The 21,935-nt window shown below is 39.0% G+C and overlaps 1 protein-coding gene across 1 annotated transcript in view; it reads left to right on the forward strand.

Moving 5' to 3' along the window:
- LOC309964522 (contactin-associated protein-like 3) overlaps positions 1-21,935 on the forward strand; it is a gene marked incomplete at both ends in the record, with an annotated part of 184,471 nt that overhangs the window by 73,994 nt on the left and 88,542 nt on the right. The window contains one exon of the mRNA XM_082843614.1: positions 12,644-12,791. Coding sequence (XP_082699740.1) covers positions 12,644-12,791 — 148 coding nt within the window. The remainder of the gene's footprint in view (positions 1-12,643; positions 12,792-21,935) is intronic.

Below are 21,935 nucleotides of genomic sequence, written 5' to 3' on the forward strand. Positions count from 1 at the left end.
GAAAAATAGTCCAGGATAGAGCTATAATAGAGACTGCACATATTCATGAATTTATCTGCCTCCTAACAAGCCCAACTTGTGAAGTGTGGAGCATTTTATATGCTAGAGGCATAATTATAAATCACTAAAATACCCGCTTGATCACACGGCAGTACATTTTCATTGCTTTACTTGAATGCTCACTTAAGATTTTTCTCTGAAATGTACTCAGAGCAGAGACAGTTATACAAATGAAAGTGAGAAATTGTAAGAGCATAACACTGTCTTAGAAATAGTCCATGTAGAAACCACTTACCCAGGCACGGTCTTTCCACATGTTTTATGTTCTGTCCGCAGAGCCAGCCCACAGCAGCTCATAGTAAGGTGGTCAAAGAAAGTGTTCTGTCCTTTCCCTCTTACCTACTCAGACATCAACATTTTCTCCTGCTCTTTCTGTGTCAGCTGCTCTCAGGTGAGAATAAAGGAGGTGAAAATGTGAGCTTTTCTAGGAAAGCTCTGCCTCTGTCCCCTGTCCTCTTCAGAGCCTTACACGGTGCCTGCTGACAATTGTGGTTCAAGTAATATTGTTGGATGAATAAATGGATGAGAGACCCTGACTTAAAAGATTCACTTTGTTGTACAACAGAAACTAACACGGTATTGTGAAGCAATTATACTCCAATAAAGATCTATTTTTAAAATTAATTAATTAATTAAAAAAATAAAAGAATGCCACAAAGGGTAGTTCATTTCAGAAAGACACTTCTTAAGATTGAAAAGTCTTTGAGATTCACAGTATATCAATATTTCAATGCCATGGTGGCCCCTTAGACACTGTGGGGAAGACTAGAAGGGATATTTTGAAAGACACTGACCATTTCTAGTATATTCCAAATCGTACCTCGTAGTTTGCCCAATGATTATAAATTTGATGCTGTTCATCATATAGTCCTTCTGTATAGTGTGGCGAGCGGGGGCTACTCTTCATTGTGGTGCGCGGGCTTCTCATTGCGGTGGCTTCTCATGTTGCAGAGCTCGTGGGCTCTAGAGCACAGGCTCAGTAGTTGTGGCGCACGGGCTTAGTTGCTCCGCAGCACGTGGGATCTTCGCGGACCAGGGCTCAAACCCGTGTCCCCTACATTGGTAGGTGGACTCTTAACCACTGCACCACCAGAGAAGTCCCTATAGTTCGTCTTCTATAGACGTTTATTCATCTGCACTAGCCTGTAGTAGTCAGGTGTTAAGTTTAAAGCATTAATTCTGCTAGCTTGCTTTTTTAGCATTTTCGTGAATGAGATAAATCTTTGCTTTTATTTTTTTGTAAAGAGTATATTATATTATATTACATTATATATTTGCATTTCTGAAATTTTTATAACTAAGACATGATAAAAACGGGAAGATCTGCTAAACTAAAATGGGGAATTTTCTTCTAAAACTTTGGTCTAATGTCTGTGAAATAATCCAGAACAGAAGTAATAACAAGCAATTTTCTTTATAAACCAGGGAACATCAGTGAACTCTTCCTTGCATTTCAACCAGTCAGACTGATTGGATTCATATTTAGGTGAGAGTGATTACACTGTCGAGACAATTAAGTGAGGTGATCTGAGCCAAGTGCTTGGCTCAGGGCATCATTTATGGGAAGCACTCCACAAACACACAACATCATTATCATTTCATGAATAATTTGATAATATATTTGCTCCTGTCTTGGATTCTTCTCTCTTGGATACTTTTGCTAGCACAAAAAGTTTTTTCAATTATTGTAAATTTCACTAAATTTTGGAAACCGATGATCTTTTGTTGCCTAATGGTAAAATACCACTGGATTCTGATTTGAAATGGTACATAGAAAAACTCCTCTCTCATACAGTTAACAAGTGACTAGTTAGCAGTGTGCAAAACATTCAGGTAGAAATAGTGCCTCCAGGAATCTCTATTTCAGAATTCCCCAGATAAGGGTAAACTCCCTACTCCCTCATATAAACCGACGTGTTCATGTTATTGTAGCATGGTTTGTCATCCCGTTGGTTTGGAAGGAAACTAGGATGGTAGAAAGAAATATGCAGAAGGATGCAGTCCAACTTAAGTAGAACCTGCTTTTAAAAAGTAACCCTGTAATACTAGCCCATTAAAAGCTCCCTTAGAAACCTCTGACATCCCCAGGGTCAAACGTGAATCATTCAGTGGCTGTTTCATTATCTCAGTCCAGTGGCTGTCATCCTAGGCACAAGCTCCACCATCACCTTTAGTTTTGTTCTTCACTCTGCCCAGATCAGAAGCTGCAAGTTGTTAGGGAACCAGAAGTGCACAGCCCCACTGGAAATGGGTAAACCCCCCCCCAAAAATATTTGTTTAGATGATATTATCTATCAGAGCTGGAGAGACATGAAGCCAATCATGAGAGAAGAGTCTCTGCTGTATATTAATGTGAACTTCTCTGGAACAAATGCTCTCTTTAGCTTTTCCACATGTCTAATCACTAGGGGCTTGTCTAGCTACAAGAAAAAAAACAAAACCAAAAGCCCCACAACTGCCTAGAAGCTTATCAATATCAGAAAGGTACATCATTTTAAGTCCATTCAGTATAACACCATGCAGCTGTTAAAAAAGAATGAGCAACACTGAGATGTTCTGACATGGAAAGATCTATAGGGCTTGAGTGGTTTAAATGGGAACAGGAGGTTGGAGAATAATTTGCAAAATATGATTCCATTTCTGTTAAAATGCATGAAGACAACTCATGAGTGTTTGCACAGATTAAAAATATGTATGACCATTTTTAAAGTCTTTATTGAACTTGTTACAATATTGCTTCTGTTTTATGTTTTGCTTTTCTGGCCCTGAGGCATGTGGGATCTTAGCTCCCTAACCAGGGATCGAACCCGCACCCCCTTCATTGGAAGGCAAAGTCTTAATCACTGGACCACCAGGGAAGTCCCGATCTTGACATATTTTTAAACGAATTTGGCTAAATCCTATTTAAGTTAACACTTCCTCTGAAATCAGAATTGTGACAAACACTGTAAGAGAGCTACTATTTTTTGCATAAATGAGAGCAAAATCTTGTGGTAGTATGTTTCCCTTATAAACACAGTGTAGGATAAATCTAAATATTCTGATGTGAGAAGAAAATTTTTAATGGAGGAATTTTTCATTCCACTGTTGCAGGATTGTCTACTTCTCCCTAGTGTTAAAATGGACAGTTAGCTTCTTGAAAGAGGTTAAAAATCCATATGGAATGTCTCAGAAGGATTAAGTTGTTCAGTGGCTTTCACTCTCCCTCACAAATGATTTAAAAATAGAATTTTTGTTCAAGATGTCTACCATTAGCGTGAAATTTATTTTCCAGTTTTATTGAGATGTAATTGACACATGATATTGTGTAAGTTTAAAGTGTACAACATAATGATCTGATATATGTATATATTGTGAAATGATTACCACAATAAGTTAAGTTAACAAGCATCACTTCACATTATTACACATTCTTTTTCTTGTGATGAGAAGTGTGAAGTTTGATGCTTCCCTGGTTCTCTTCTTTTGGACTTTGGCAAATCTAAGAATTAATCCTACCACACATAGCCTATACTAGTCTACCAAAATCTAACAGTTAGTAAAGACATTAACACATTTATTTATTTGTATGTTTTATTGAGCGCAAGATAATAATCTCATTCTCAGAAGCAGTGAAATCACCAAAAAAGCCAAGTCTTGAGAAAGCCTCGTAGAGTTGCCCTGTTACTAGATAAAGTGCTTGGAATATGTAAGTATGTTGTGTCATGTGTCTTCCTGTGACCTGTGATTGTTACTTGAAAGTGTGGAAATGCAGAACAGATCTCCTGTTAGTATGAAAGGCCCATCTGTGACAGGTGGAAAGGAGGATGCTATGTTAAGAGCTTGTTCTGTGCAGTTCTCATGGAGGTGACTTGTGTCCTATAGGGAATGTCTCCAGGCTGCATTCCGCTCTGGGTTCTTTGCCTCTGGCAGTTCTCCGTGATCACTCCTGTATTGGGGTCCCCCACGCCACTCCCAGGCTCCATGATTCACTGGAAGGACTCATAGGGATCAGCATAGGGTTATATTCACAGCTGTGATTTATTACAGCAGAAGGACACAAAGTACAGTCAACAAAGGAAAAGGCAAGTGGACCAAAGTCTGGAGGAAACCAGAGGCAAGCTCCCTCGAGTCCTCTGCCGATGGAACCACACAGGACACACTTAAGTCCTCCAGCCATGAGGACAACATGTGTGAAATGTTGCCAACCAGGGAAGCTTAGCCTCAGCCTAGGAATCCAGGCTTTTATGGGGGATGATCATGGAGGCACCCTCTCCCTGGCACATATCAAAATCCCAGATTCCAGAAGGAATGCAAGTGTTCAGCATCAACCACATTGTTTGCATAAACATCCTAGGCAGAAGTGAGCCACTCTTATCAATTCTGGGAGTGGTGAAAGCCCTCCCCAAATCCAGGTTCCTAGACACCAGCAAGCCTTTCTCAGGATGGTGACTCAGGCCTGCGATGTTATCACTGTTATCTCTTTTGGTTCTGATTTCTTTTCTTCCTTTCCTTCAGTCTTTCTTACCTCGGAGCTTTCCTTCAATCTTATACTCTATTATTTTAATAAGATGATCTGGTTTAACACCCTTAGTTTCTTACATGAAAATACCAGCATGGTCCTGTGCTAAGGTGGACAGAACACACCAAGTCCTTCTGAAGCTCTGGACGCTCTGCTCCTGAGGAGGGCACGACCAAGGACCTTCGTTCATTAACTAAGAAATGGTCATTCCCTTGTAAAGCGCTTAATCTGTCATATTTCAGAAATAAGTGATGCCGCATTTCAAAAATAAGAACTCAGTGTAATTTCCCTGAGTCCTTAAGAGTGATGACTCATAGAGGACACCTCTGAACTGGGCCTCTCTATAGGAAAAAACAAGGAGCCAGCACTAGAAAGAATGGAAAGGCCTAGAAATGACCAACTGGCCCTGAAAATTGAGTCATTAACAAGTGTCTGTTAGGCACGGACAGTGTGGAATGTGGTTAAGGATGGTCTGAGTTAGCTAGGAGGCACCATCATTGTCCTTCTCAGCCACATACTCTTCCGGGAATTCAACTGGCAGACACAATTAAATTTAAAAAACTCCTGAATTTCAACAATGCCACTGAGAGTGCCTTCTGCTTGCCAGAACTAGACTGGTCAGTGATGGTCTGAGGAGAAATAAGGCAGACTTAGAGAGCGGTAGCAAACGTGGCACCCACCTAGCATACAAACCTTGTGAGACCCTGAGGGTCATGAGTATAATGGATTGTGGCTCTTTAGAGCCATAAGGGACTCACTGATCCAAGTCACTCAGCAAGGCCACCACAGGCCAATCCAGAAGCTAAGAGTATTATTTTCCTCGAGCTGCAGTAACAAAATGCCACATTCAGATGGTTAAACAACAGAAATGTATTTTCTCACAGTTCTGGTGGCTAGAAGTCCCAGATCGAGGTGTTGGCAGGGTTAGATTCTTCTGAGGCCTCTCTCCCTGGCTGACAAATGACTGTCTTCTTGCTGTGTCCTCACATGGTCTTTCCTCTGTGTGCACACTTCCCTGGTGCCTCTCTGTGTCCAGATTTCCTCTTCTAATAAGGACACCAGTCAGATTGGATTAGGACCCACCCAAATGGCCTCCTTTTACCTTAATCACCTCTTTAAAGACCCTTTCTTCAAATACAGTCACATTCTGAGGTAATTGGGGTTAGGGCTTCAACATAACTGTAGATTAAAGGAATTCCCTACCATTTGAAGTAGTTTAATGTTGAACTAAACACATATTGGTATCACCTTAAGTCAATGGAACTTCTTAATGAGAAATCTTCCTAAATTTTGTACAAATCACCCAATTTGCATATTACTATTTTCAACATATACAGGAGGCCACTGGGTTAGTGCTATTCTCCCAGTATTCCTAAAACAGTCTAGACTCACAGTTAAATACTTTAATTCCTTTAATTTCATTAATTTATTTAATTCCTTGAAGCTGCTAATAGAATATGCCCACTACCCAACACTCATTTGAGGCACTCCTTATAACACTAACCATACTTCATTTTCTTCTTTTGTGTTACGCTTGAAGTTTAGAAGCCAATTCATTTGTCAGAACTCAATTTGTGCCATGTATCAAATAACATACTTTTATTTGCAGTGTTCTAGTATTGTTTTCAACAGCCATATGTTGATTTTGAGACAGGCTGGGACCTGGGACCCTTTGCTGGGACCTGGAGCCCTTTGCTGCAGTGCTGCAGTGCTTGCACCTCGACACACCTCTCCTCGAGCAACAAAATACAAAGAAACTGTATGGGACTAAAAGTAACTATGTGCATCTCATTGGGGGCAAATTCTGGACAAAAGATACAAAGAGACCAAAAAACCCAACTGCCACTTTTGAAGAGCCCAGAGCAAAAGCAGGGTACTGCATGTGCCCCCTGCACACAACACCACCTAAGGGGTGGGCAAACCACCTAAGGCACCCTTCTGGCCCAACCCCTGGACACACCCCTACCCTCATGCCATATAACAGGGGTCCCCACCCCCCAGGCCGCAGCCTGTTAGGAATCAGGCTGCACAGCAGGAGGTGAGTGGCAGAGGAGCAAGTAAAGCTTCATCTGCTGCCCCCCATCGCTCACATTACCGCCTGAAACATCCCCCCCACCCCACCCCCTGCTGGCCCATGGAAAAATGGTCTTCCATGAAACTGGTCCCTGGTGCCAAAAAGGTTTGGGGACCACTGCCATGTAAGGAACAAGCTCGCCCCCCCTTAGGGAGCAAGCAAACAAAGGAACCTGTTATTTGTTTGCGCTCTGCCCTGCTGCAGCAGGGGCCCCAATAAAGCCTTGCCTGAATTTCTTGTCTGGCCTTTGATCAATTTTTATAGTTTAAGGACGCCAAGAACCCTGGTCGGTAACAATTTCAAAATATGGTCTTGATGTCATCAGAAGTAATTTTTTTCTGACTTTTTCTGTTTTCAACATCTTTGCCAGCAAAAGATATGTTCCCATATGTCTTCTAAAATGTTTTCTTCCTGATCATTTAGAAAGATTGGGAAGGAAAGAGTATTGAGAAACTTGAGCTGTACTTTTGCTGCATAGGAAGGGTGACCTGTCTTCCATCCTAGATTAATAATATTTCAAGCAGGAGGGAAAAAAAAAAAAAAGTAAAAGCCTATAACTTTAGCAACGTGTTTGAAAAATACTTGATTTTAATAATATTTCTCTAATGCTTACGTTGCAGCTGTCTAAACAATACAGATAACAAAAGCATGTCAATTAAAAGCAGCATTTAGGACCCAGTTTCACATATCTGCATTGGCCCTGGGTTTTGGATTATTTCAGGGCCAGGCGCTATGAGTTCCTGTGTGGTGTAGTTGTGCTCAGCCATGGGGCAGGTGGGTTCCCTCTTGCTGTAGGAGAAGGTGGTGGGACACACAGAGATGGTTGTCTCTGCTTTTGACTCTCGTGACTTGCTTCCACCAAGAGGCCATAAACCAAAACTGGAAATACTGATTAAGTGCATACTTTTTCCAACACATTGACCACAACTTGAGATTTTCATGGCAGAATATATTACATAAATGTCTGGAAAGCACATATTTTAAGTGCATTTTAGGTAGATGTTTGCTTACTTTAATCAAGCCGAAGGAGAGATTATTCTTTTACGTTCTGGAACGTGTTGAGGTAAACTTATCTACACAAGGGAAAACTTTAGAGTTCACCTGGTACAAAGCACCCGCATCTGGATAAACTGAGGTTGTTACCGAGTCCAAGTTCGTTCTGCTCACTGCACACCAGGCCAATAAATCAGAGATGATGTATTGAGGGAAAGAATATGACTTTATTCGGAAAGCCAGCAGAGAAGATGGCAGACTAAGGTCTCAAAATAACCATCTTACCGGGGTTTGGATGCCAGTTTCTTTTATAGCACAGAGAGGGGGAGGAGATGAGGAAGTAAAGTAAAAAGGCCATAAGTTTTGCAAATATCCCCTGGAATGGCCGGCCTTGGGGAGGGGATGTGTTAATTTCTTCTTTCTTGCAGCCATCCACAGGTGGACAGAGTCCAGATGTTTCCCTGAACAAAGGCACTTTGGTTTAACATTCAGGCAGAGGGGCAGGGTTCCCCAGGGTAGCCCATTATGTATAGACAATATCCTTTTAGTGAACAAAAGCAACAGGAAGCAAAGGTTAAAGTAAAAGAAGCAGATTCAACATGTAGTCAGATTTGATTCTTCCCTGTAACAAGGTCTCAAAGAGTGACTCACTCCAGGTCACATATTTGGCATCACAAACCGTGTTACTGAATTTTTAGTTCACTCGATAAATCTAAAGTGAAAGGATACTTTCCTCAATTTTATTCATGTATAAATGTTGTAGTATTTTGCAGTTCAAGAAAATATTAAAAATAATTAACAAGACCATTTGCTTTAAAGCAATTTAGTACAACTTTTTCATTGTCTGATTATAGGAAGTAATTTTAGTATACTTTTTCATGGTCTGTGAACCTGTGGAAATAACAGGAACAGAGTATTATTATTTTTAACAATAATACTTATTACTGTTCCCACATTACTCATGAAGAAGCTGAGAGTTGGGAAGGTAAAATGTTTTGTCTAAGATCTTCACGGTCCAGCAATTAAAAAGGCCAGAATTAGAACTTGGGGATTTCTGTGTGCCTTTTGAATCCCAACAACATCCTACCCCTTACCTCAGAAGTGGTAAAATACTCTTAACAGTGTGCTTGAATTATGAATCCCTGATTTCCTGGTGACAGAGAGTAGAGACAATCCTCATTTATTTTTAATGCATTGAGACCTATTGCTATAAGCAGTGCCTCTCACATTTTGAAGTAAAGAATTGATGTAAAAGTCTTTCTTAAGTCACAAATACTTCAAACTTAAACTGATAAATGCATTATAGGCATCCTGAAGGTCGTTCAGTACAGCATTGTGATGACTCAACATTACACCAGAAACCATGGCCCTACACGAGCCTCATACCGATCCTTTCTCATGATTGTTTAGATGCCACTGATGTGATTGCTAAACAAGCTAAACGAGGACTTGACAGCTTTTCAGAAGCATTCTCAATGTCTTTTTTTTTTTAATATTCAGTAATAGCTAACAGAGGAATGCTATAAAGGAAATGGTTAGATTATAAGCCTATAAAATTCCTTATACTAACTCATCAAAGTTCCAGGATAGAGAGTCTTGTTCCTACTTTACACATGAAAATGCTGACTTCCCCAAGGTCACAGAGGTAACAAGATGGAGAAGGATTTTGTGGAAGCTGGTTGCCACAGGTTAACTCTGCATAGGACTGCCTAGTCCACTGTTGAAACTCTGAACCTAGAGTAGGGCTGCTGAGGAAGCACTGGTGGCTCTTCGCTTCCATGGAGGACTTTTCTTCCTGTTCCTACGAGCTTCATTTTTTCACGTGTTAAAACAAACTTCTTGGTTAACGAATGAAACACCACCATGGAGGCACTCAATCATTTCTCTTGTTCAATGAAAGTGAAATCTTTGACCTACATCATCTTTTCTTTCAAGTGTTCACAATCGTTGTGCCAATATCAGGTAAGCTCTTTTCACTGCCTCTACGCTCCAAAGAAGAACTCAAGAATGTCCACTCCCTGTCTTTACACTGGACCCCAGGCTGATGTGGGTATAAGCAGCATTTTCCCATCTCCACCACTGCCTAAGGTGTGGCCTTAAGCTGGTAATATCTGCTGCAAGTCACAGTTCCCTTGTGTACAAAACCAGTTTGGTAAAACCTACTTTAAAGATTTGAGTACTAATTAAGTGAGATAATGTCTGAAATGTAACCCACCCACTGCCCACCTGGAGGTAAATGCTCCAGGAGTGGTGGATGCTGTGATTGTGGCTGTGGCTGGTGTTTTGGTTATTACTGGTGCATTTGGTAGAGAGAGCTCATCTGTCAGACTCTGCATCCCGTCTTTACATTTAATCTCAGGTTCAATGTCCAAGACATCCAGATAAACAGTCAGGAGAGGAACATTGCCTCCTACATTTGCTGCAATTCTAAGGTTGTAATTCAAGGTAAGAAGTAAAATTGATATTTATTTTAGTAGCTGACAAAACTTGTAAACCTCAGCATAAACTACATAATGAAATTATTTCCTAGGAATGCTACTTAAATTGTTTTATTTTCCTTGTATATTATTACTTCTTTCTGAAGTATTTTGTTTATTGAATACAAACTCTGAAAACTGTACTTCAGCTTAGTGTGATGACAATGCCCTATAGCAAAAGGAATTTCTCTTTTTGTTTTAATGAAATTTAATACAGAATACTCTTTGTTTTCTGAGACAGAGTACGCTTCAAGAAATATTTCAGGTGAGAATAATCGATGTTAATAGTATACAAATAGAGGAGATTAAGAACACACTCAAAAAAAAAAAAAAGAACACACTCTACAACTTCTGAGATCTGCACACAAAACATTCATTATATGTGATTTTAATCACAATCAAATATTTGAAATGTATGTACCTATGTATACATACATGTATACCTATGTGATTATCTTAATTAATTCTAATTTCAAGAAATTACATTATTTTTGTCCTATATAGAACCATCAATAGTTCCTTTGAATATAAATAAATGATACATTTCTTTAAAGATACAGAAATTTAAATGAAATAAGCTTGGAGTAGAAGGGATCTCTACTAGCATGCCACTCAGACATTTGGGGCTTATTACTGAAATAATCTCATAGTTTTTACTAAGCTAATGTTTATCTTTTAAAAATGTGGCATAATCTATTAGTTGGATTATATAATTTTGCTTTGGTGTTTCTAGAACAGACATAAATGTGCAGGCTGAGCACAGAATGTTGGGAACAAAGGCCCACTCTTGCTTTGTTCTAACAAGTGAAAAAATGAAGCTCATAGGAATAGGAAGAAAAGTCCTCCATGGAAGCGAAGAGCCACCAGTGCTTCCTCAGCAGCCCTACTCTAGGTTCAGAGTTTCAACAGTGGACTAGGCAGTCCTATGCAGAGTTAACCTGTGGCAACCAGCTTCCACAAAATCCTTCTCCATCTTGTTACCTCTGTGACCTTGGGGAAGTCAGCATTTTCATGTGTAAAGTAGGAACAAGACTCTCTATCCTGGAATTTTGATGAGTTAGTGTAAGGAATTTTATAGACTTATAATCTAACCACTTTCTTTATAATGTCTGGGACATGCACTCTCATTACATTTGAGTTTTCTGGGTTTTTTTAGTCCCATCTATTTATACCAAGGAAATCTCCCGGGTGGTCATGATTCACAAACTTGATTACTGGCTTTGTTTGGTCTGGTTGTTAAACCTGGCTCAGCATTTCACAAAGCTAAATAACTAGGCAGGCATCATTTTTGGTAGAACTAAAGAGTCTTGCTCCTGGGCTGCGTAATTATATCTGGTTGTTTGTATTAACTGCATGGCAGGTAGGTGGGTTTGTCCCTCTAGTGCAAGTGAGCATGAGAAAGCATCGACCCCTTTTGTTCCCTCATTTTATTACTATTAAATGGAGAACTATTATGTGAACACCTTTGACTTCTGGATAATAAAAATTTGTGAAATCAAAGAGTGCAGAACTTGAAGGTGACCCATCCCAAAATATACATTTTATGTTTTCACTGTGGGTTCCAAAAAATTGGTGAAATTTAGATAGTTTTTACATTTGACAGTAGATTTCAGAAGAGACCCATACCTGAGAGCCCTTACTCTGTTTTCAGAGCTTAAACTGGTCAGGTCTTAGATGGGGCAACGTTTTCTGTTAAGATGCTATATGTACAACGACATCATGCATTCTTTGTTTTCCCTTCTTGCTGATACTTACATTAAAAAGAACACCATGAAAAAGAAGTCACACTCCTTATAACAAGTTCCTTTGCTCTCATGCTGACCCCTTCTAGCATGAAGCCAGATGACTGTGGCTAAGAAAGCACACCTCTGTCTTGTAGCAGGTGGCATTGATGTGTTTCTCCCAAGCACCCCCTAAAGGCTGATGACTTGGGGCAGCCTGACAACACACAATGAACACAGGGATTGAAATCCGAAGCCCCAGGATCTTGTCCTGGCCATGCTGGATAATAGCTGTCCTGCCTCCACAGAATCTTTTCATTTTCTCAGGCTTGAGTTTTGCATTTATAATTTATGGGTTTTGAACTAGAACACTGATCAGGTTTCCCCCCAGCACTCAAATTTTTGGATCTAGGATTCTTATCGCAAAACCTGCAGGTTACCATTGTGCTTGATTGTCCTGGATGTGAGGTTGCTTGTGAGTGTCTTGACTGCTTGGAGGCTAGGAAATGATTTAGGGGATGAGTAACTTTCTAAAAGCAAGCCTTCAAAAGTAGCTGCTTTAATTTTACAGCTGCTTTAATTTTGCCATTGAAACTTAAACTACCCTGCAAATAAGGAAAATTTAGATGATGGTCACTAATCCAGGCATTGAAGAGAGGTTGTCACATCCCTCTTAAATGTTAGCAGAGTTTCTCAAAAGCAAGCATCCATTTGCATATTAACAAAATGAACCATTGATTGCTCATTAGCATGTGCGGTGACAACAGGAAGACGATATTCTGCAGACACATTGATGCCTTTCTCCATTTTCTCCCAGGGTTTTCCAGGAAACACAAATGCAGACAGCGTGGTGCACTACAGACTCCAGCCTCCCTTCGAAGCCAGATTCCTGCGCTTCCTCCCCTTAACCTGGAATCCCAAGGGCAGGATTGGGATGAGGATTGAAGTGTACGGATGTGCATACAGTAAGTGGTGTTTATTCCCTGATGGAAATCGATGACAGAGTGATGTGTTCTAAACACCAAATTGAAAACTGAACTTGACTTCTTCAACCTTTTAAATACCTGTGCATGTAGAACTGGGTTTATGGAAAGTCTTGATAATATTATAGTTATTTTAAGGTTGAATTCAGAGGAGGACCTGAAATGAGCCTTAGAATCTTAGCTTCGCAGAGCTTAGCAGAATATCTGTTTCATAGCAGGCAGTTCATAAAATGAACAAAGTTCAAATCAAGAACAGTTACTTATTGTGATTGATGGTGCTGTCTTCTGACACTGGGATGATCCTCCTGTGGGAATTCAGGTGAGTGCAGGTGTCCTCGTGTTCCTTGTTCCCCATGATGACTCACTTTTCCCTCTACTTGCATCACTGTGGAACCTTCTTTTGAACATCATTTATGTATTATGTCTTCCCTCTTCCCCACTGATGATAAAAATAAAAGAGCTGGCAGCCAATGTGAGCATAAACGTGGGCATAAAAGCATTCAGTGAAATATATAGGGGATCAACTCTACAGCTGCCATTTTGAAGGTCCAGAATATATTGGTATTTCTTAAATTAACACAAAATGAAAAAATTAATTTAAAAAACAATATTCTAGAAAGCTGGAGAATAACCCAAAGAATACATTGGATGGGAACATCTTGGGGTTTTGGTCACACCTCATTCTGTACCTGATCAGAGCATTAACTTTGCAGAAAAGTGTAACCATAAGATCTACCGTATACAGGATATTTAATGTGTCAGATCCTACCTCCTACAGACATTTTCTCATTCATCTCCCACACCAACCAAATGAATTCAGTATAGTAGTAATCTCACTGCTTCAGAGAAAGAAGAAACTGAACCTTGAAGAAATTAAGAAGTTTGCTGGAGCTATTACGTATTGAATCTAAGATTTAAAACTGTCTTTTTTCCTAATTTTGTTTTCATAACTACCATACTATTCAGACATTGATTTCTTTATTCCCTCACTTGTCATATATGAATTTATTTATTTGCAGAGAACTGTATTGGATGTGGGGCACGCTTCTAAAATTATTTATTTCTTTGTCAGGATTTTATGAGAAGTCATAAAATTGTACAGAACAAATATAAAATATTGTAACATGAACATGGGGCATGGGGAATAGAGCATTCAGTCAGTTGGGTGGGAAAAGGAACATTTCCAGCAGTCGGTTTTCAAAGTAGAGGGCATGGGCAGTGAGACAGGAGGCAGAGATGGTGCTTGTAGGAAGAAACAGCATATATAAATTGTGGGAGCAGGAATTTAGTGTTCTCATGGTACAGGGATGGGGGTGGACATGAGTTGTTGAATAGCAGTGATATCATTTCCACTTTGGTAACCCAACAGACAATGGGTGGTTCTGGAGGTGAGTCTCACCAAGCCACCCATCCCATACTCAAGGGTCACCTTCAGCCTCTGTTTCATACCCCTTCCTAATGACCTGTTCCACTTTGTCTCTGCTTCCTAACCCCACCTCTGCTCTCTAGTATTTATGAGTCCATGGAACATTTAGCATAGATGGTGTTGCATTGCTGTGAATCTATTTTCCCTCTTTCCATTGATCATTAACCTTCATCCTTTTGTTTCTGGGATCTGTTGGTGTGCTCACTGCTGCAATGGCTAGGACACCTGATATTTAGAGTTTCCCTTTGATCCCATGAAATTAACATCTCCTTCTCCCATTACTCTGGAAACAACTTGAGCTTTACTGACTTCAAAGCAGAACATGCTCTTTGATGGGGATTTGCCGTTAACTTGACGTTCTTCGTGAGGAGATATTACTCTACTTTCTTGGGTTAGAGGTCGGTACCAGGAAGATCAAAGCTGCGTGTCTGGTCCCCTGAAGGGCCAGTTGGCTGTGCAGCTGTCATGGAACCTGCGTGCATCCTAAATTCAGCAAACACGAGCTGTTGGGCATAAGGGACTCCTAGCATAAAAATGCAAACAGAAAATAATCACCACTATTTGTAAAACAACACAAAATACATTCCTCAATAGTAGTGGCTCTGTTTTGTCTTCATTCTTCTTATTAATAATTACTCAAGTGTAGCACTTTGCATTTTTATTTTTGGCAGTAATTTAGTGTGATATGGTTTACAGCTCAAAGTGATAATTATTATCTTTTTTGATGTGTATTTCCACTGCTCTGTTGATAGTGAGAGAATGTCCAAATTGCTTATCTTGGCATTTAATGTCTCTTATATGCAACTTCTCTTTTCAGTTTCATCTTTTTACATTCCATTTACAATGATATTTACTATTCCTGTAAAAATTGCAGATTTTCATGGCTTCTTGGCTTGGCATATATATTTTCACTAACTGAAAAGCCCTTCCCCCATTTCTAGAGTAGAAATGGAGTGCATGGGGTCTTCTTAGAGTCCCTGCTGACCTGCATACCAAGGCTAGTGTCTGGCATGGGGTTCCTCCCTTTCCCTTGCCCTGCCCCTCTCTAGCAGTCCCCTCCATCCAATGTCAGCATTCCCTATGTACTTATTCTAGGCTTCGTATTCCACTCTAAAAGGGTTTCTTTTTGAGTTTTCATCCACTTTCTTAAGTTTTCAACAACATTTACATACTGTCTGACCAATTCCAAGTTGACATCCTTGACACAGGTATCTGAAGCCCCACACATCTGGATAATCATCCCCAGTTCTACCCTCATTTCTTTAACGAGGTTGTTAGTCATCTTTTGGGTCTCTTCTGTCCCTTCTTTTCTGCCATCTACTTTGTCTCCCCATGTTCATGCTCTGTGTCATTCTCAAGTGTTCCTTGTCATATTATGTTGTATTAGCCCCACTACTGTACTGTAATTTTATGTTTATCATTGTGTTTATTGTTTGAATAAGAGAGGGAAGGAAGGAAGACAGGAAAGGAATAGGGAAGAAAGGAGAGAAAGAGTGCATAAATTATTAGAAACCTGGACTAGATAGGCACAGAATGGTAAGCCCCATGGGGATCTACAAGTCATTCATGTGGCACTGTAGTCCTGTGTCAAATCAGGCATTGAAAATCAAATTGGTTAAGAGGGAATAGAAGAAGGGAATAGAACATATAATTGCCTGTTTTAAAATCTTGTGTTTATTTAAAAGAATACATAAATCACAGCAAGATCTTTTTTGACTCACATCCTAGAGTAATGAAAATAAAAACAAAAATGAGCAAATGGGGCCTAATTAAACTTCAAAGGTTTTGCACAGCAAATGAAACCATAAACAAGATGAAAAGACAACCCTCAGAATGGGAGAAAATATTTGCAAACTAAGTAACAGACAAAGGATTAATCTCCAAAATATACAAACAGCCCAGGCAGCTCAATATCAAAAAAACAAACAACCTAATCCAAAAATGGGCAGAAGAACTCAACATTTCTCCAAGGAAGTCTTACAGATGGCCAAGAGGCACATGAAAAGATGTTCAACATCACTAATAATTAGAGAAATGCAAATCAAAACTACAATAAGGTATCACTTCACACTGGTCAGAATGGCCATCATCAAAAAATCTACAAACAGTAAATGCTGGAGACTGTGTGGAGAGAAGGGAACCCTCTTGTACTGTTGGTGGGAATGTAAATTAATACAGCCACTGTGGAGAACAGTATGGAGGTTCCTTAAAAAACTAAAAATGGAACTGCCATATGATCCAGCAATCCCACTACTGGGCATATACCCTGAGAAAACCATAATTCAAAAAGTCACATGTACCCCAGTGTTCATTGCAGCACTATTTACAATAGCCAGGACATGGAAACAACCTAAATGTCCACTGACAGATGAATGGATAAAGAAGATGTGGTACATATATACAATGGAATATTACTCAGTCATAAAAAGGAATGGAATTGGGTCATTTGTAGAGATGTGGATGGACCTAGAGTCTGTCATACAGAGTGAGGTAAGTAAGAAAGAGAAAAACAAATATCGCATATTAACGCATATATGTGGAATCTAGAAAAGTGGTACAGATGACCCTCTTTGCAGAGCAAGAATAGACACACAGACGTAGAGAACAGATGTGTGGACACAGGGAGGGAAAGTGAGGGTGGGATGAACTGGGAGATTAGGTTTGACATAAATACACTACCATGTGTAAAATAGATAGATAATGGAAACCTGCTGTATAGCACAGGGAGCTCAGCTCGGTGCTCTGTGATGACCTAGATGGATGGGATGAGGGTGGGGAGGGAGGTCCAAGAGGGAGGGGATATATGTATACACATAGCTGATTCCCTTCATTGTACAGCAGAAACTAACACAACTTTGTAAAGCAATTATACTCCAATAAAAAAAAAGAATACATAGACTGTTGCAGTGAAAAACATGTAGGTTTTATATAACAACATCAACATGTGTCAATATTTATAAACCTGTTGTTAACATTCTATAAAAATAATGTGTATTTTGAAATATTTAGGGAGAATGTCAAGAGAAAAGTCTGCATATGGAACTTCCTTCTGTTCAGTACTGGTTCTGCTCTAGTAGATTTCAGTTTAGAAAATGCATTAATAGGAACAGAAGAACATAGGATGAAAGGAGAAATAGTCACCATGACAAAGAAAAACTCTGGAAGTTAATAATGGTCTTTAGTCATATGAGAGAACGCTGATCTGTATCATCCATTCCAATTATGGCAACAGTAGAAAATACTCAAACTCAATTAGAAAAAGTGTCAGTTCAATTCAATACATGTTTACAGAACTTTTACCCCATTCAAGGCCCCCAGCTGAATACAATGAGTAAGGCACAATTTCTGTCCTCCAGGTGCTAGGGAGCCAGTGCAGGTGAGGGGAAATGTCTATGTTTTGTAGACCAGCTAAACTTGGGCATAGGTTTCTCATTCTCAATTTATGTTCAAGTATAAATAGAAGATAGATTTTTATCTAAGGGTAAAAACGATAAATTTTGCTAAACTTTGATAATATAGCCTTATGGTTTTATCTGATATTAAGTAGAAAAATATTAAAGTTAAAATAATATTAACCCTAAAATCATATGAAACAGAACAGCCTCTCATATTTTTGTATGTAATAGACATTTGTTTAGTGCTATGTTAATTTATTTAATTTCAATTAAAGTTATTACACAATTACTCACTGATTTATTTTTAATCACCTCCCAAATTATTGCATCTAAAGGAATACATCTAAGGCTTTTGCTGAAAGTAAATATTGAAAGACATACCAATACACATCTAATAAAGTGCAGCAAAACAAAGTGGGTTATAGTAACTAAATTAGTCTAAAGGAATAACTTCTAGGCACTTAAAATGTTATAATTTGCTACCAGAATTTTAATCCTGAAACGACCTGTGATGTTTGAAAAACCTCAGAGTTGGACAATAGGACCAATTATTAAGAAAACGGAATCAATCTCTTTTCAGGAACATTGTTCTTCCACAAGTACATAAAACTTAATGAGTTTCAAATTGCTTTCTTGACCTGATTCACCCCACCCCTTAACCTATTCTTCTTCTAGTTTTCCTTGTCTTGGCTAATGATTCCGTCATTCACAGGAACTTACACTAGACACATGGGAGTCACCTTTGACACATGTGTCCCTACACATCTAAAGAATATCAAATTCTGAATATGCTATCTCCAAATTATACCCTAAGTTGTTTCAAATCTCTCCAACTCAACTCACCCACATAATGCAACTCAAGACTCCCCAACAAACTCTTTTCTTTGCGTAAGTGGTTTACTTGGCTTGAAATACTTCTTCCCAAGTTTTTCATCTGTCTGTCCACATCCCATCATTCAGGTCTCCACTTAAATATCTCTTCCTCAGGGATGTGTTCCCTGACCGCTGGTACAAATTTGATTCCTCCAAATTCCTCTAAATTTGTTAAGTGTCTGGCTGGTCAGCCTATCAGTGCTTTACCCCCAACAGCATTGAACTCTCAGGCTGGCTGCAATGTTGGCCTTCCCTTATTGCTTGTCACGGAGATAGCTGTTGTTGACAGTGTCCCTTGTGAAGGAATTTTTCATGTGCTTGGCTCCGCAGCCCTAGAAGCACAGTAGAAGTTCAGTGCCGAGGGGCTGGAGGTGGAGCAGCCTCTAGCTGAAAGAACACAGATTCCCACTGTCCTTATTGAGGTTCAGTAGATTTTCTTGAATATATGCTTCTAGATCTGTTATATGTCTGTGGTCAGTTTCCAGTGTCCTTCAGTTGTTATCCTTAACATTTTTTTTCAAGTTTTATCATTGCTTTTGAGAGGTAGGATTTGCCAGGCTTCTCACTCAGCCATTTAGAAGTCTCACCCTTTCAATTATTTTTAAAAGACATTTAAAATCGACATGATAATTTCCTTGTAAATCTGGTATTCTTCATTCCTTTGTATTAATCCATATTTCCATGTATCCTTTTCCTTCTGCCTCAAAGACTTTCTTTAATATTTCTTGTCATGTGGATCTGCTGGTGAGAAATTCATTCAAATTTTGTATGTCTGAAAAAAGTTGTTATTTCACCTTCATTTTTGTAAATTATTTTCACTCAATATAGAATTCTAGGGTGACATTTTTCCATTTAGTACTTTCAAAATACTGCTCTGCTGTTTTTTCACTTGCTTTTCTTCTGGTGAGAAATTTACAGCCATCTGTGTCTATGTGTCTATGAGTGTGACATATCTGTTTTTCTCTAGCTGCTTTTAAGGTTTTGAGCAATTTGTTTCTGGTATTCTTTGGTTTTGTTTTATTCTGTTTCTTGTGTTTGGAGTTCATTAGGCTATTTGGATCGGTGGTTGTATAGTTTTCATCAGATTTGGAAAGTTTCAGTCATTGTTTCTTGAAATATTTTCTCTAACCTCCCCCGTCTCTTCTTCTTCAAGGACTCAATTACCACATTTATGAGTTAAAGCACATATTAGGTTGCTTGATTTTGTTTTGTCACACACCTCACTGATGTTTTATTTATTTTCTTAAATTATTATTTTTCCCTTTTAATTCCTTAGAATATTTCTATTGCTGTCTTCAAGTTCACTGATTTCTTCTTCTGCAGTGTTTAACCTGCCAGTAATCCCATACAGTGTATTTTTTCATCTCAGACATTGAAATTTTCAAATTTTAGTATCTTTTGTGTACCTGTTTGACTTTTTGAACATATGGATGGCTGTTATAATAACTACCTTATTGTCTTTCTTTGCTAATAATAATCTGTGTCAATTCTGTGTAAGTTTCAATTGATTTTTTTCCTCAATATGAGTCATACTTTCCACCTTTTTTGTATGCCTGGAAATTTTCGATTAAATGCCAGACATTTTGATTTTTAGTTTATTGGATATTTTTGTATTCTTATATGCTTGAACTTTGTTCAGGAAACATTGAATTGAAGGGGATTTGATCCTTTTAGTTCTTGCTTTTAAAATTCGTTCGCTCACACCAGAGCAGTGTTTAGTCTAGGGCTCACTACTGAGGTAAGAACCTTCTGAGTACTCTAACCAAGGACAGTGAACTATGAGGTTTCCAGTCTGGATGATATGAATGGGCACTATTCCCAACCCCATGTGCATATTAGCACTATTTCCCAATTAATCCTTTCAGATGGTTCTTTTCACAGCATTGATGAGTTTCCTTACTTGCATGCACTGATCAGTGCTTTGCTGAAAGCTCAAGAGGGTTGTGTTGCAGATCACCAGTGTTCTCTCTGTTCATCTCTTTCCTCTCCAACCTCTGCCTATGGACTTCAGGTGCTTTGTTCTTACCAGGCTCTTGACTCTGTCTCCTCTACTCAGGGAATCTGCTGGGCTTTGCCCGAGTTTCTCCTTCCTGCTCTGTGAGATGGAAACTCTCTAATGCAGTGCCCCAAGGAGTTGTAGGGCTTATCTTGTCGGTCTCTCTTCTCTGCAACATCACTCTCCTTTATTGCTTGAGGTCAAATATCTTGAAAACTATTGTTTATGTTATTTCCTTCTTTTTTTTTTTGGGGGGGGTTGCTTCAAGTGAGAGAGTAAATCTGGCCCCTGTTACTCCATCTTGGTCAGAAGCAGAAGTCATCAGTGCAGTTTTAACTGTTGTTGCACCTCCTTTTCTTTGCCCACTGCTCTAACAATAATCATGTAGCTAATGCCCATTGTGGACTTGCCATGTTTCAGGCACTGCTCTACACACTGTATAGATATTAAGTTATTTAATAATCATATTAGTGCTGTGTGGGAGAGACTTCTTTATCCTTTTACAGTTGAGGAAACTGAGGCACAGAGAGGTTAAGTAAGTTTTCCACTATAGAACCAGTATTCAAAACCTTATAGGACAATTCCACAGTCCTTTCTCTGAGCTACTACTCTGTGTTATGAAGGGCTCTTTGTGGGAACAGATCCAGAGGCTGTAAATATATCAGCACAAATTTAGTCTCACTACTGGTAAAATAGATTTCCTTCCCTAACTGGCAAGTATATGTGGGGTTTACTTTAATAATATTGTTAGTGATGTGGTTATCAAAATATAGCCTCAGTTAATAAAACTAATGATTATAAATTAAAATCATGTAAAATTGGAAAAACGCTTTCTACTTTCAACTAAGTATCACATTTCCTCCTACTCTTTTTTAGAATGTAGGTTCTATACTCTTACAATAGGGGAAACTATCACTTCCTATTTCAGTGCATAATAAGTGGCTTCTGTGTCAAGTACCCCAATTATTTAAATAGTTGAATTACATACAAGAACATTTTTCATGAGGGTTTCTTATAAAAGTTAAGTATGATGCTAAGTGGTAGTTTAATGCATTATTTTGGTGGTTTCATTCAAATAAATATGGTGGATTATTTATATTATTTATGGACATATACAATTTTATTTGTTCTTACAACAGTCCAATAGCAAAAATCTCATGCTAGTGGACCGATAGAAACAAGGTCACCTTAGCATTCATTACCAGTGACCTCTGAGATTTGAAAGTTGGCTTCTCTAGGTCACTCCGTGGTCAATGATATGAGGGTCAAGGAAGCCTCTACTCAGTGGAGATTAAAAACTCAAGGGGGGCCACCTGGGGCTCTCAGTCATCCACACTTGGAGAGCTCACTGCTGATGACCTACTGAGCAAAATACTCTCTATCCCAAAATATGAGTATATTTTTTAAATTTACACTTTTTAATCTATTGCTTTTAC

Source organism: Leucopleurus acutus, assembly GCF_964270905.1.
Source record: "Leucopleurus acutus genome assembly, chromosome: 7".
NCBI lineage: Eukaryota > Metazoa > Chordata > Mammalia > Artiodactyla > Delphinidae > Leucopleurus > Leucopleurus acutus.